A 15,697-nucleotide genomic window follows, 5' to 3' on the forward strand; every position below is an offset into this window, starting at 1 on the left:
AGTGCTGGGCTGTACTCAGATAGTGGCATTGAGCCCCTTAATATATACGGTTTATAGGTTACAATTTTCTCACTGCGATTTTACGTGCCAGAGTTCAGGTTTTATGCTCAGACATGTACATTGTTTTGCTCATATTTTTATCTTTGTACCCTACATCATCCGGTCAGATATCAATCTTGTGGTCTTGGCACTTCTCTAATTCTTTTTATCTGGTGGCCAAGGACCCCTGCGGAAGGTGGTCTCGCCGAAACATGGGACTGTGTGGGGTCCGTCAGGACAATCTTACGTGTATTACTAATTCAGACTTATTTGTATTTTTATTGCGAAGAGCGAATAAAATCATCTTTCAGGACATCCACATCCAGTCTGTTTTTATCTATAGGTTACAATTTGCCATAGTTACAGGGCAAGATTTTTTTATCCTAATGTGACACATACTGAGGATCTTGTACCAATACACATTTCTTTGTAATCCACTGGCTGGAGGCAGGGGAGTTAGGTTATTGGGATCTCACTCTTTTCTTCGCTAACAAGGTGTTTATTAAAAGTTTGTTGTACACGCAATATCAAATACTTCAATGCGTATGACAATTTAAAATTAGGAGACCAATTTGAACCCACCCCAGCTTCTCAGCCCCACTGCTCTAACCATTAGGCTACGCCTCCACTTCTGCAATGAAATTTCCCTTACAGTATATGCAAGCACTAGAGACAAAGATCCTCTTGGAAAATTCATGGAACAAAAGCTGCTTGCCAAAGGTTATTTAAATGCTAAGATTGTTCTCAGGCTTCTACACCTCAGCTTAAGCTCTGCGAGAGCACCCCCCTAATTGTTAACGGAGAAATATTCCAAATCATTCTTGGGAGTAAAGCCCAGAACATCTGAATCTCTCACTGTGCTCCATAAGAACATAAGAAATGCCACTGCTGGGTCAGACCAGTGGTTCATCATGCCCAGCAGTCCGCTCACACGGCGGTCCTTTTGGTCAAAGACCAGTGTCCTAACTGAGACTAGCCCTACCAGTGTACGTCCTTGTTCAGCAGGAACTTGTCTAACTTTGTCTTGAGTCCCTGGAGGGTGTTTTCCCCTTTAACAGCCTCCGGGAGAGCGTTCCAGTTTTCCACCACTCTCTGGGTGAAGAAGAACTTCCTTACGTTTGTACAGAATCTATCCCTTTTCAACTTTAAAGAGTGCCCTCTCGTTCTCCCTACGTTGGAGAGGGTGAACAACCTGTCCTTATCTACTAAGTCTATCCCTTTCAGTACTTTGAATGTTTCGATCTTGTCCCCTCTCAGTCTCCTCTGTTCAAGGGAGAAGAGGCCCAGAAGACGCATTTCCGGTCTGCTTAGTCTTAGTTTTGGGGATTCTTTTCCCACTCTGCAATTAATACACCTCACATATATATACGGTGGTTGGAATCAGTCAGCTGCTGCCAGGCAGACATAACATTTTTCTCTATGATGTAATTCAAGAGAATACAACCTACCTCAATACAAAGACAAGGAACAATATCCGAATGTGGAATGCTGTAACTGTTCTCAGTATTCTGTTAGAAAAAAAGACAGATTTTGGTTTTATGAATCTAGAATGAAAAATCAAAAGTTCTCTCCTTTTAGGGTATATATGTATTGAAGCTTTTAATCTATGTTTCTTCCATATAATTTGCTAAGAAAATCTTCTCTGTGAAGAAGGACAGATTCTAGGATTCTGTACTTGAAATTTCCAAGCAGGGGTGCCAGGCATAGGATGCTAAACTTGACACATATTACCCCTACTTGTAAAGAAATTTGCTTAGCACTGAGAGTGCTGTAGCCAGCGCTGGTCTTAGACATGCAGGACCCCTGGGAAAAAATTGGAGAGCAAGCCCCAAAGACGGCCTGCGGGTGAGTCAGGTGTAGGGTCATCTAAGACCTTGAAACACAGGGCAATTTCCCTGTTTGCCCGCCTTTAATGCTGCCATGGCTGAAGCAACTACTGCCCCCAGACAGAAGGCACTTATGATCCCTGAGTTCCATCCTCCACGGGTAAAACCAAAAAGATAACAGAATAGCATCCCCTGTCTTTGGGTAGGACTCCCGGCACAGAAGATTCAGCATGCAATAGGTAGGCAAGAGCAGGGAAGGTAAAGGACTTGTTTTCCTTTGCTAACAGAAATAAGAACTACATAGTAGAGAGCTTTTGGACCCCATATCTTATAGGGGGTGCAAGCGTGAAGCGCACATTCAATTCTTTTGGACACCTACAAATTTAAAGCATTAGCAAATCATTTCTGTGTGTATTTATACCTATGAATTCATGCATGTACAATCGAGTGCATGCATTGTTACGCTCTTGCACACAGTGGGGTCAATTGAATAAAGGGTGCTGTAATATTTTATTTCTAGGCTTTCTCGGGTCACAGGTTCAGGCCTCAGAGGCATTGGGAAGAAGAATTTCCTCGGCCTACACTGACAACTACCACCCCTTGCCCCCCTCTAGAGGACCTTCCCCGTGAAAAAGAATTTCCTCAGCCTGCACTGGCGACTCCCAGCCCTCGCCCCCTTCTTGTGGACCTTCCCCGTGAAGAAGAATTTCCTCGGCCTACACTGGCAACTATCACCCCTTGCCCCCTCTAGAGGACCTTACCCGTGAAGAAGAATTTCCTCAGCCTGCACTGGCGACTAACACCCACCGCCCCCCTCTTGAGGACCTTCCCCGTGAAGAAGTTTCAAGTTTATTAGCATTTAATGAATCGCCTATACAAAGTTTCTAAGCAATGTACAAATTAAAAACCATCAGATGGTGGTCACATATATAATTTTTACACATTAAATTTTAAAACAAACTATTGACATTTTAAACTATGGGAAAAAGACAAACATGAATAAGTGGGAAAAGAGGGAAAAGTTACAATTCATTTTATGTTGAAATTAACAATTAAGGAAAAACACAATAGGGAATAATGGGGTTGGAATGTTTGATAGTCTTAGTCAGAATGTAAGGGGTTAATATAAAATATGCTATGTATCAAAGGCATCTTGAAACAGAAAGGTTTTTAGAAGTTTCTTAAAAGTTAAAAGGTCTTTTTCAATTCTAATAAAGTTTGGTAAGGAATTCCACAATGTTGGGGCCATAACAGAAAATATGTCGTTTCTTCTTGTGCCGATGATTTTCAAGGATGGAATTGATAAAAGATTTGAAGAGGATGAACGTAATGAACGTGGTGTATTGTATGGAATAATCATTTTAGATATGAATTGTGGTTCATTATGAAGTAATGTTTTATATACTAAAAGTATGATTTTAAACGTAATCCGATGGGAAATAGGAAGCCAGTGTGATTTAATCATTAGGGGTGTGACATGGTCGTATTTTTTTGCTTTATGAATTAATTTTATTGCTGTGTTTTGAATTATCTGAAGTCTTCTTTTTTCTTTCTGAGTAATATTAATCAGGAGCGAATTGCAGTAGTCCATTTTGGAAATAATTAGTGAGTGAATTAGAATATTAACAGATTTGGTCTCTAAGAATGTAGAGATGGAACGGATGAGACGTAACCTATAAAAACATGATTTAACTATTTCACTGATATGTTTGTTAAATGATAAATCTACATCAATGGTTACACCAAGGATTTTCAGATATGGTACAGATTCTAAAGGTGTATTGTCAAGATCGAATTTCCTCGGCCTGCACTTTCGACTCCCAGCCCTTGTCCCCTTTTTGAGGACCTTCCCCGTGAAGAAGAATTTCCTCGGCCTGCACTGGCAACTCCCAGCCCTCGCCCCCCTCTTGAGGACCTTCCCCTTGAAGAAGAATTTCCTCGGCCTACACTGGCAACTCCCAGCCCTCGCCCCCTTCTTGAGGACCTTCCCAGTGAAGAAGAATTTCCTCGGCCTGCACTGGCGACTCCCAGCCCTCGTCCCCTTCTTGAGGACCTTCCTTGAGAGGAAGAATTTCCTCGTCCTACACTGGCAACTACCACCCCTTGCCCCCCTCTTGAGGACCTTCCCTGTGAAGAAGAATTTTCTCAGCCTGCACTGGCGACTAACACCCACCGCTGCGCTCTTGAGGACCTTCCCGTGAAGAAGAATTTCCTCTGCCTGCACTGGCGACTAACACCCACCGCCCCCCTCTTGAGGACCTTCCCCGTGAAGAAGAATTTCCTCGTCCTGCACTGTCGACTTGCAGCCCTCGTCCCCTTCTTGAGGACCTTCCCCGTGAAGAAGAATTTCCTCGGCCTCCACTGGCAACTACCACCCCTTGCCCCCTCTTGAGGACCTTCCCCGTGAAGAACATTTTCCTCAGCCTGCACTGGCGACTAACACCCACCGCCCCCCTTTTGAGGACCTTCCCCATGAAGAAGAATTTCCTCGGCCTGCACTGGCGACTCCCAGCCATCGCCCCCTTCTTGAGGACCTTCCCCGTGAAGAAGAATATCCTCGGTCTACACTGGCGACTCCCAGCCCTCGTCCACTTCTCGAGGACCTTCCCTGTGGAGAAGAATTTCCTCAGCCTACACTGGCAACTACCCCCCCTTGCCCCCCTCTTGAGGACCTTCCCCGTGAAGAAGAATTTCCTCAGCCTGCACTTGCGACTAACACCCACCGCCCCCCTCTTGAGGACCTTCTCCGTGAAGAAGAATTTCCTCAGCCTGCACTTGCGACTAACACCCACCGCCCCCCTCTTGATGACCTTCCCCGTGAAGAAGAATTTCCTCAGCCTGCACTGGCGACTAAAACCCACCGCCCCCCTCTTGAGGACCTTCCCCGTGAAGAAGAATTTCCTCGGCCTACACTGGCGATTCCCAGCCCTTGCCCCCCTCTTGAGGACCTTCCCCGTGAAGAAGAATTTCCTCAGCCTGCACTGGTGACTAACACCCACCGCCCCCCTCTTGAGGACCTTCCCCGTGAAGAAGAATTTCCTCGGCTGGCACTGTCGACTCGCAGCCCTCATCCCCTTCTTGAGGACCTTCCCCGTGAAGAAGAATTTCCTCTGCCTACACTGGCAACTACCACCCCTTGCCCCCCTCTTGAGGACCTTCCCCGTGAAGAAGAATTTCCTCAGCCTACACTGGCGACTCCCAGCCCTCGCCCCCTTCTTGAGGACCTTCCCCATGAAGAAGAATTTCCTCGGCCTACACTGGCAACTATCACCCCTTGCCCCCTCTAGAGGACCTTACCCGTGAAGAAGAATTTCCTCAGCCTGCACTGGCGACTAACACCCACCGCCCCCCTCTTGAGGACCTTCCCCGTGAAGAAGTTTCAAGTTTATTAGCATTTAATGAATCGCCTATACAAAGTTTCTAAGCAATGTACAAATTAAAAACCATCAGATGGTGGTCACATATATAATTTTTACACATTAAATTTTAAAACAAACTATTGACATTTTAAACTATGGGAAAAAGACAAACATGAATAAGTGGGAAAAGAGGGAAAAGTTACAATTCATTTTATGTTGAAATTAACAATTAAGGAAAAACACAATAGGGAATAATGGGGTTGGAATGTTTGATAGTCTTAGTCAGAATGTAAGGGGTTAATATAAAATATGCTATGTATCAAAGGCATCTTGAAACAGAAAGGTTTTTAGAAGTTTCTTAAAAGTTAAAAGGTCTTTTTCAATTCTAATAAAGTTTGGTAAGGAATTCCACAATGTTGGGGCCATAACAGAAAATATGTCGTTTCTTCTTGTGCCGATGATTTTCAAGGATGGAATTGATAAAAGATTTGAAGAGGATGAACGTAATGAACGTGGTGTATTGTATGGAATAATCATTTTAGATATGAATTGTGGTTCATTATGAAGTAATGTTTTATATACTAAAAGTATGATTTTAAACGTAATCCGATGGGAAATAGGAAGCCAGTGTGATTTAATCATTAGGGGTGTGACATGGTCGTATTTTTTTGCTTTATGAATTAATTTTATTGCTGTGTTTTGAATTATCTGAAGTCTTCTTTTTTCTTTCTGAGTAATATTAATCAGGAGCGAATTGCAGTAGTCCATTTTGGAAATAATTAGTGAGTGAATTAGAATATTAACAGATTTGGTCTCTAAGAATGTAGAGATGGAACGGATGAGACGTAACCTATAAAAACATGATTTAACTATTTCACTGATATGTTTGTTAAATGATAAATCTACATCAATGGTTACACCAAGGATTTTCAGATATGGTACAGATTCTAAAGGTGTATTGTCAAGATCGAATTTCCTCGGCCTGCACTTTCGACTCCCAGCCCTTGTCCCCTTTTTGAGGACCTTCCCCGTGAAGAAGAATTTCCTCGGCCTGCACTGGCAACTCCCAGCCCTCGCCCCCCTCTTGAGGACCTTCCCCTTGAAGAAGAATTTCCTCGGCCTACACTGGCAACTCCCAGCCCTCGCCCCCTTCTTGAGGACCTTCCCAGTGAAGAAGAATTTCCTCGGCCTGCACTGGCGACTCCCAGCCCTCGTCCCCTTCTTGAGGACCTTCCTTGAGAGGAAGAATTTCCTCGTCCTACACTGGCAACTACCACCCCTTGCCCCCCTCTTGAGGACCTTCCCTGTGAAGAAGAATTTTCTCAGCCTGCACTGGCGACTAACACCCACCGCTGCGCTCTTGAGGACCTTCCCGTGAAGAAGAATTTCCTCTGCCTGCACTGGCGACTAACACCCACCGCCCCCCTCTTGAGGACCTTCCCCGTGAAGAAGAATTTCCTCGTCCTGCACTGTCGACTTGCAGCCCTCGTCCCCTTCTTGAGGACCTTCCCCGTGAAGAAGAATTTCCTCGGCCTCCACTGGCAACTACCACCCCTTGCCCCCTCTTGAGGACCTTCCCCGTGAAGAACATTTTCCTCAGCCTGCACTGGCGACTAACACCCACCGCCCCCCTTTTGAGGACCTTCCCCATGAAGAAGAATTTCCTCGGCCTGCACTGGCGACTCCCAGCCATCGCCCCCTTCTTGAGGACCTTCCCCGTGAAGAAGAATATCCTCGGTCTACACTGGCGACTCCCAGCCCTCGTCCACTTCTCGAGGACCTTCCCTGTGGAGAAGAATTTCCTCAGCCTACACTGGCAACTACCCCCCCTTGCCCCCCTCTTGAGGACCTTCCCCGTGAAGAAGAATTTCCTCAGCCTGCACTTGCGACTAACACCCACCACCCCCCTCTTGAGGACCTTCTCCGTGAAGAAGAATTTCCTCAGCCTGCACTTGCGACTAACACCCACCGCCCCCCTCTTGATGACCTTCCCCGTGAAGAAGAATTTCCTCAGCCTGCACTGGCGACTAAAACCCACCGCCCCCCTCTTGAGGACCTTCCCCGTGAAGAAGAATTTCCTCGGCCTACACTGGCGATTCCCAGCCCTTGCCCCCCTCTTGAGGACCTTCCCCGTGAAGAAGAATTTCCTCAGCCTGCACTGGTGACTAACACCCACCGCCCCCCTCTTGAGGACCTTCCCCGTGAAGAAGAATTTCCTCGGCTGGCACTGTCGACTCGCAGCCCTCATCCCCTTCTTGAGGACCTTCCCCGTGAAGAAGAATTTCCTCTGCCTACACTGGCAACTACCACCCCTTGCCCCCCTCTTGAGGACCTTCCCCGTGAAGAAGAATTTCCTCAGCCTACACTGGCGACTCCCAGCCCTCGCCCCCTTCTTGAGGAAGAATTTCCTCGGCCTACACTGGCGACTTCCAGCCCTCGTCCCCTTCTTGAGGACCTTCCCTGAGAAGAAGAATTTCCTCGGCCTACACTGGCGACTACCACTCCTCGCCTCGCTCTTGAGGATCTTCCCCTCTTAAGAAGAATTTCCTCACATTGCCCTCGAGTCCACCACCCTTAGCAGCTGTTGAGGACCTCCGTAATGCGTACCTAACTGGCATTTTACCACCATTTTGCTATTAAGTACTGTTATCTACAGCACACCTCTTGCTACGTGCTATTCTGTAACGATCTGCACGTATATCTTTTAGAGCACACCTTAAAAGGGGGCGTGGCCATGGGTCATCATTATTCACTAAAGGTGCTTTTGGTATTAGAAAATATCGGGCTTCTATTTCTGACATACATGCCAGGATTTACACCAGGTTTCATGTGATCTACTGTAAATCCTCGCTTCCATATTTTGGCACAGAGATCCTCTCTATGAGCTATTCTTTAAATAACTAGAATTCAGAGTACTGTTTATAGAACAGTTCCGCGCTGATTTTTTTGTCTTATGTTTAGAGACTAATTCAAAGGGCCATTAAAATGGCGACCACGCCATTGAATATCGAGCTCTACTTTTTATTATGAAGGACAGCAATAAGAAAAGCAGTTGTAGAACATCAAAGCTGCTCCACTTACCAGTGTGGTTACTTTCAAAGGGTCCTGTTCCTTGTGACTCTGGTTATAATACAGCCTCAGCAGATATTCACGTACTCTGGAGACTTTCCTGACCCCAATCACCACATCCTTCTGAATGGAAACCTGAAGTCTAGGAACTGAGAAAGGAAAAAAAAGGCTCACAATGAGGGTTCAAGTTTCAAGTTTATTAAAAAAATTTTTATACCGCTCACACTTCTAAGTGGTGTACAAATAAGTGCTAATGAGGAACCAAAGATACAGACTTACATAGATAGAGCTTGTAATGAAGAGGCTCGTGAAAGGTTAGGTCACCAGCTGGTATACAGTAGACGTGTTCAGGGGTGGAGTCTGGGCCGCATGTGGGAGAAGCCACGTTTTATACATGTAAATTTATGCCTGCACTCATATAGTCAACCTGCTTGCCAACTAGGCTGGTGCTTAGACAGGGACAATGGTGCAATGACACATTGGAGGAGGGGAAGAGGGAGGAGCTGGACAATTCTGGTCTCCAGATCAAAGAAAGTACAGAAAAAGGCAACCAAAATAAAGACAGGGGATGGAATGAATTCCCTATAAGAAAAGACTAACGAGGCTACGGCACAGAGAACTATAAAATACCGAGTGGAGTGGAATGGGTATATGTGAATTGCATGTTGTCTCTTTTCAAAGGTATAACGGACTAGGGGACACACAATGAAGTTAGTAAGTATGTGAAATAAACACCCTCGAAATGGGCATCGACATAGCAAATGAGGTTTAACGTGGATAAGTATAAGGTGATGCATGTCGATCACAAAAAATCTTATACACGAATGCAGGATGACTGGTGCAAGAGTCTGAGAGACCCCCCCCCCCCCCAGGAAATAAGACTCGGGAGTCCTGGTAGACAAGTCAATGAAGCCGTCCGCGCAATATGCGGCTGCGGCAAAAAGGGCAAACAGAATGCTAGCAATGATTAAGAAGGGGATCCTAAACAGATTGGAGAAGGTTATCATGCCGCTGTACCGGGCCATAGCACGCCCCCACCTGGAATACTGCGTCCAGCACTGGTCGCCGTACATGAAAGACATAGTACTACTCAAAAGGGTCCAGAGAAGAGCGACTAAAATGGTTAAAGGGCTGGAGGAGTTGCCGTACAGTGAGAGATTAGAGAAACCGGGCCTCTTCTCCCTTGACAAGAGGAGACATGATCGAAACATTCAGGATAATGAAGGTAATAGACTTAGTAGATAAGGACAGGTTGTTCACCCTCTCCAAGGTGGGGAGAACGAGAGGGCACTCTCTGAAGTTAAAAGGGGATAGATTCCATACAAACATAAGGAAGTTCTTCACCCAGAGAGTGGCATAAATCTGGAACGCTCTTCTGGAAGCTGTTATAGGGGAAAACACCCTCCAGGGATTCAAGACAAAGTTACACAAGCTCCTGCTGAACCAGAACGTACGCAGGTAAGGCTAGACTCAATCAGGGCACTGGTCTTTGACCTAAGGGCTGCCGTGGGAACGGACTGCTGGGCACGATGGACCACTGGCAATTCTTATGTTCTTATATCAAGTGAACAAATATAAAAATATATAAAAAATACATTTAGAACAAACCAGAGGAAATATTTTCTCTCTGTTTAACAATTAAGCCCTGGAATTCATTGCTATAGAATTTAGTAGAAGTGGTTGGCATAACAGGGTTTACAAAAGGCTTTGGCCAATCAGCAAAAAAAAAAAAAAAAATCATAAACCATTAAGATGAACTTAGGAAATTCCACTGTTTATTCCTTAGAAAAGCAACATAAAATTTGTTTTACTATTTTGGGATCACCAGGCCAGGAATTTATAATCTGAACTGGCCACTGTTGGAAACAGGATATTGGACTTGATGGACTTTCAGGCTGTCCCAGAATGGTGATGCTTCTGTTCTTATGTACCGATATGCCTTCACTTTGTGTGCTTATACCAACATCTACACCTTCAATAAGGGCACAGTTGCTGCAGGACTTTTGCTAGTATTTGATAAAGACACATACATGCCCATATGTCTATAAGATCACCAAAAGAAGGCACCTTATGCCCCATTAACCTAGGTGCTCTTATAAAATGATCCTTAGACTACCTGGCCTGCCATCAAAATACCCATGCTCTAGCCTGCAAAAAGTCATCTCGGATTACTACAGGAAACAGAACCGTGTTTACGTCCTGGGCTCTGACTTGCATTCTTCTTCCTAGACCAACTGAACTCTCTTCCTCTGGGGAGCATTGCTGCCGACTGCTTTTAGCATAAATAAATAGAGCAAATTCAAACTCAATGTCACAGCTAGAATTTATTTAAAAACATATGACTCACTACATCCTACTATGCCGAGTCACACTGTAAAAACAGAAAATATAAACTACACAAAACATACTGTTCATATATCATCATAACCCTTTCTACCCGACACGAAATCCCAGGGAAGCCAGATCAGAATGCATCTTGTTACACCTTACAGCGAAACAGAGACCCGTAGCTAGTGCCAGAGGCAAATATTGCTCCCTTTCTGCAACTGGATAACAGAGTACAATTTCTGCTACCCTGTTCATACTGTACATGTAGCTGGTGGCCCCTTTGAGACTGACAGCTGATGGATTTCAAATGTAGACAGCACATAAGGGAAAGGGAGTGAGCTATAGCCTACTTTTCTTGTAAATAAAGGCAGAGGTCTGAACAAAGTGCCTCAGTCTGAGAGACTGGCTTAATATTTATTTACTTATTTCTGTTCCACCAAAAACTAGGCGGATAATAAAACATACATAATTACTACAACTATGAAATTAAATAATTATCACGATGAACTGAATAATAAGCACTTCTGCTTTCATAGCAAGTCATTTTATGTGGGATTTCCATAAAGGTACCTATTTGTCTTTATAAATTAACACCTGTCACAGGTCAATCCTCACACACACACATTAAAAACCTCCTCTGAAGAAGTAAACTTATGCATGTATTCTGTTTATCTGTAAAATATTAAGAGCATGATGTTTAAAACATGGCAGATAAATGTCCTGATTTTGTAGGGCTGATATGTTTTATGCTTTGGGTCTCTTTTAGAAAAGCCACGGAAGCGAGTGCCGTGCACCAAAGCCTATTCAATCCCTATGGATTTACCATGCCAGTCTATACTATTTGACTTGATAAAAGAGGCCTTTTGTTTTTAATGCATATAAATTTGTTTCCTGCTCAGAACAGTATTGAGAAGAATGAAAAAAAAAAAGCTCAGGACTGTTATACAGTGTAAGCCTGATATTCAGACAGCAGCAGTAAACATTCTTTAAAGGCTATCTGCCACTGGCTAAATGAATAATTATTTTATTTTTTATATACTGCCAAAGTAGTTCGAGGCGGTTTACAATAAGAAGAGCTGGACATTCAGCGAAAAAAACAAACAATGAAGTCTTTGAATACATGAATATTTGTAGGCAGGAAAGGGGAACAGAGTAAAGTCATATTGTAGGGGCTTCCAGTACATGAAAGTAGACTACAGGGATAAGGCTTTAAGAGTTCTTGGGTACAAATCGGTTAAACAGGTTGGTTTTGACTAGTTTTCTGAAGTTGAGGCAGGACGAGGAGTGCTTGATGAGGTTACCTAGCCAGCCGTTCTGTTGACTGGCTTAGAAAGCAAGAGTTCTGTCAAGGAAATCTTTTGGAAAATCAGGGGCGGGAAACTGCACGGTGACACTAGGCAGTTCTTCTTCACTGAAAGGGTGGTTGATCGCTGGAATAGTCTTCCGCTTCAGGTGATTGAGGCCAGCAGCGTGCCAGATTTCAAGGCCAGATGGGACAGACACGTGGGATCTATCCGCAAAGATAGATAGGGAGGGTCATTAGAGTGGGCAGACTTGATGGGGCCGTGGCCCTTATCTGCCGTCTACTTCTATGTTTCTATGTTTTGTATCGGCAGGTTTTTATTATAGGGTGGCTAAACATATGTATTTGATAATCAATATCCGTCCCTGTGCGCCAGCACTGAAATTAACCGAGAAAAGAGAGCACAGCATTTTCTATTATCCAGGCATATTTACAGAATAGGCCTTAGATCAGTGGTCTCAAACTCGCGGCCCGCCAGGTCCTATTTTGAGGCCCTCGGTATGTTTATCAAAATCACAAAAGTAAAATAAAACCGTTTCTTGATCATATGTCTCTTTAGCTTTAAATGACAATATTATTAAGACTCGGCCAAAAGGAAAGATTTAGACACTACAAAGAGTTTTACCTCATGCAAAACTGTCATTTCTTTAATAAGAAATTAACTTTTTTTTTTTCTAAGGCCCTTCAAGTACCTACAAATCTAAAATGTGGCCCTGCAAAGGGTTGGAGTTGGAGACCACTGCCTTAGATGGAATTTAGACAAATACACATACATATGAATGCAAAACCACTTAGACAACCTTCATTGATAAGTGGTATATAAGTCATAATAATAATATATGCAGAAAGACACACATCTGTGTGTTAATCAGGGCCTAATTATCACTATATGGCCCCTAGGCAAACATACTTTTGTGGCCCATCCTACAATGAAATCCCCCTCCCCCAATTTCTCTCAGACACTTTAGCTGTCTTTCTGAGCTTTGAGAAGATGTAATGTAATGTAATGTAATTTATTTCTTATATACCGCTCCATCCGTTAGGTTCTAAGCGGTTTACAGAAAATATACATTAAGATTAGAAATAAGAAAGGTACTTGAAAAATTCCCTTACTGTCCCGAAGGCTCACAATCTAACTAAAGTACCTGGAGGGTAATAGAGAAGTGAAAAGTAGAGTTAGAGGAAAAATAAAAATAAAATAAACATTTTAACAAGACAGCATTGATCTAAATACTTTGGAAGGTAGAAGAGAGGAGAGAAAGGAATAGAAGCAGAAGGGGGAGCCGTTGAACAGTAGAATTCTGGAGAAATTTAAATGATAGAAATAGAACAAAACAAAGACAAAAGGCAAAACAATAGATAAGATTAAAGATAAATCATAAGCTGGAAAGAAAAATAAAATAAAATAAGATAAATTTACAAATCTTTAGAATCCTAAAAAAAAAATAATAATAATAATCTAGATGATTGGCAATTCCAAACGCGTAAGTTCTGAGCTCATCTTACCAGCCCCCCCAAAAAAAACTTCTAGGGAGTAGACACGTGCCCCCGCTGTGCCTTAATCTGCCCTCAAAGAATTTTGATATGATTTGCACAGAAAGTTGCTGGCGTTTAGGCTCAGCGGCATAAAACCCGTCAACTCCTTTTCCTTGAAAGGTTATATTTGTTTTTAAACAATAAACGTTTGTAACTAGTTCTACAACAAATGAGCCATCCAGAGTACACAGTGCCGAAATCCGAGGCTTGTGCCACTTACCTTGACAAGTCTTTACATCACCCATCTGTCTCAGCTGTTTACAATCTGTCATACAAGAAGAAAATAACCCTCAGACAGTCCTTTGCACATTCCATCTGCTCTAGGGAAAGGTTGTGAATAGAGGGAGGCATTGAAACGCACCCGATGGCTGAAGGTCATTGCAGGACATAATCTTAAACTTTTTTTGAAGGCGGCCCTGTGCAGGTCCATCTTTATTTTCCAATCGCATGTGTTTATCCTCTTTGTGTATTCATTGTATTGTGTACCAGACGTCCAGGGACATGTCCGTGCTCCCGGATGGACTTTCTAAAACCCGGTGTTTGTCCCGGAAAGCCCCTACAAGCTCCGGCCGCGTCTGGAGGGCCTCCGAGCATGTGCGGATGTGGTTGAAGCTCGTCGCAAAGAGAGGAGGTTTTCTGGGGACGCCCCAGCTGGAGGCGGAACTGGGCAGATCTGGAGGCAGAACCATGTGGGTGGGGCAGGGTTATATTTCTTTTTTTAAAATATGGTAACACTTTATATACTCAAATATAAACCTAGATTTTGGGGCCAAAAATGTGGGTATCGGATTATATTAGAGTCTTCCTCCTCTCAGACCCATTGCAGCCCTCTCTCCGGGTCTACTTTAAGCCCTTCTGGTCCAGTGGTGAGCCAGGGCAAGAGTGATCCTTCTATGCTCCTGCCCCGTGCAGTCTCACTACTCAAAATGGCTGATGTGAGTGCCCATATTGGTTTCTATGTTTATTTACCGCCTTTTCATAAAGAGATTCACCCCAAATGGTTACACTACATTGAATAGTAATCAGGTACTCTTAAGTGTTTTCCCTATCTGTCCCTGCAGGTTACAACTCTGTGGTACCTGGTGAAATGGAGGGATAAAGTGACTTGCCCAGAGTCACAAGGAGGAGGCTGGGATTGAACTCACAGTTCTAACCACTAGGCCACTCAGTCCCACAGTAACCTTGCAAGATTAATGTGGGTTTGGTTTATACTTGAGTCAACCTTTTTTTCGAGGGGATACAGTTACCTCGTTTTATATTGGAATGGGTTTATATTCAAGTATGTATGATAGTTAAGAATTTATCTTAATTTAGGCCAGGGGTGTCAAAGTCCCTCCTCAAGGGCCGCAATCTAGTCAGGTTTTCAGGATTTCCCCAATGAATATGCGCGAGATCTATTTGCATGCACTGCTTTCACTGTATGCTAATAGATCTCATGCATAGTCATTGGGGGAAATCCTGAAAACCCGACTACATTGCGGCCCTCGAGGAGGGACTTTGACACCCCTGATTTAGACTGTCGTTGATAATCACTCATTTTATACAATGTGTTCAGCTCTAGAAAATCGACCTAGAGGACTTAATTATTGAACTCATCTTAGGACTCCCTATAGTGCCATCTGAGGGCTGAACTCTAGCCCCCATGCCTGAGCTGCACTAAAGAGATGCTTACTTGGGATACCATGCGTAGATGTCAGTTTCTCTGTGAATCGTGGACTTGTGTAGGATTGAAGATGCACCTCTGCACTCGGGACAGTCTCAAAACAGTCAAATACAACAGTTCCCTACAAGGAAAAATTGTAATCTGAATTACTTCAATGCTCTTGAAAATATACCTCCATGAGTGGCAGATTCTAGGGACATCCTGTCCACGTCCAAGAAAGCTAATCACACTGGGCTTAATTTTTGGCTGACAACAGTCAGCATTTTTATGGCCACTGCTGGCATTATGCTTGGTTGCTGTCTTATGAAAACACAAGTAGTTTTGCTTGTTGCAGGTTTCCAGGTCTCGCTACGTCTTGTCAAGTAGAGACCGACGTTTCAGCCACCATGCTGTGGCTTTTCTCAGGGTATGTTTTGAAGTTTGCAGTTTGACTTTGTAAATAGTGGGTTCACTGACCTGATTGGGAACAGGGCAGTCCACCAATTTGAATTTGAATTTGAATTTTGGCAGGAAAATCAGTTGGTCAGAAATTTGAATTTCTGACCAACCAACTTTCCCGCCAAAATTTTAAATT

General features: G+C 43.7%; 1 protein-coding gene across 1 annotated transcript in view; it reads right to left on the reverse strand.

Moving 5' to 3' along the window:
* IL17RC (interleukin 17 receptor C) overlaps positions 1–15,697 on the reverse strand; it is a 133,025-nt gene that overhangs the window by 21,918 nt on the left and 95,410 nt on the right. The window contains exons 21-24 of the mRNA XM_033925993.1: positions 15,133–15,244; positions 13,681–13,725; positions 8,306–8,442; positions 1,488–1,547 (exon numbers count right to left, since the gene is read on the reverse strand). Coding sequence (XP_033781884.1) covers positions 1,488–1,547; positions 8,306–8,442; positions 13,681–13,725; positions 15,133–15,244 — 354 coding nt within the window. The remainder of the gene's footprint in view (positions 1–1,487; positions 1,548–8,305; positions 8,443–13,680; positions 13,726–15,132; positions 15,245–15,697) is intronic.

Source organism: Geotrypetes seraphini, chromosome 17 (genome assembly GCF_902459505.1).
Source record: "Geotrypetes seraphini chromosome 17, aGeoSer1.1, whole genome shotgun sequence".
NCBI classification, from domain to species: Eukaryota; Metazoa; Chordata; class Amphibia; order Gymnophiona; family Dermophiidae; genus Geotrypetes; species Geotrypetes seraphini.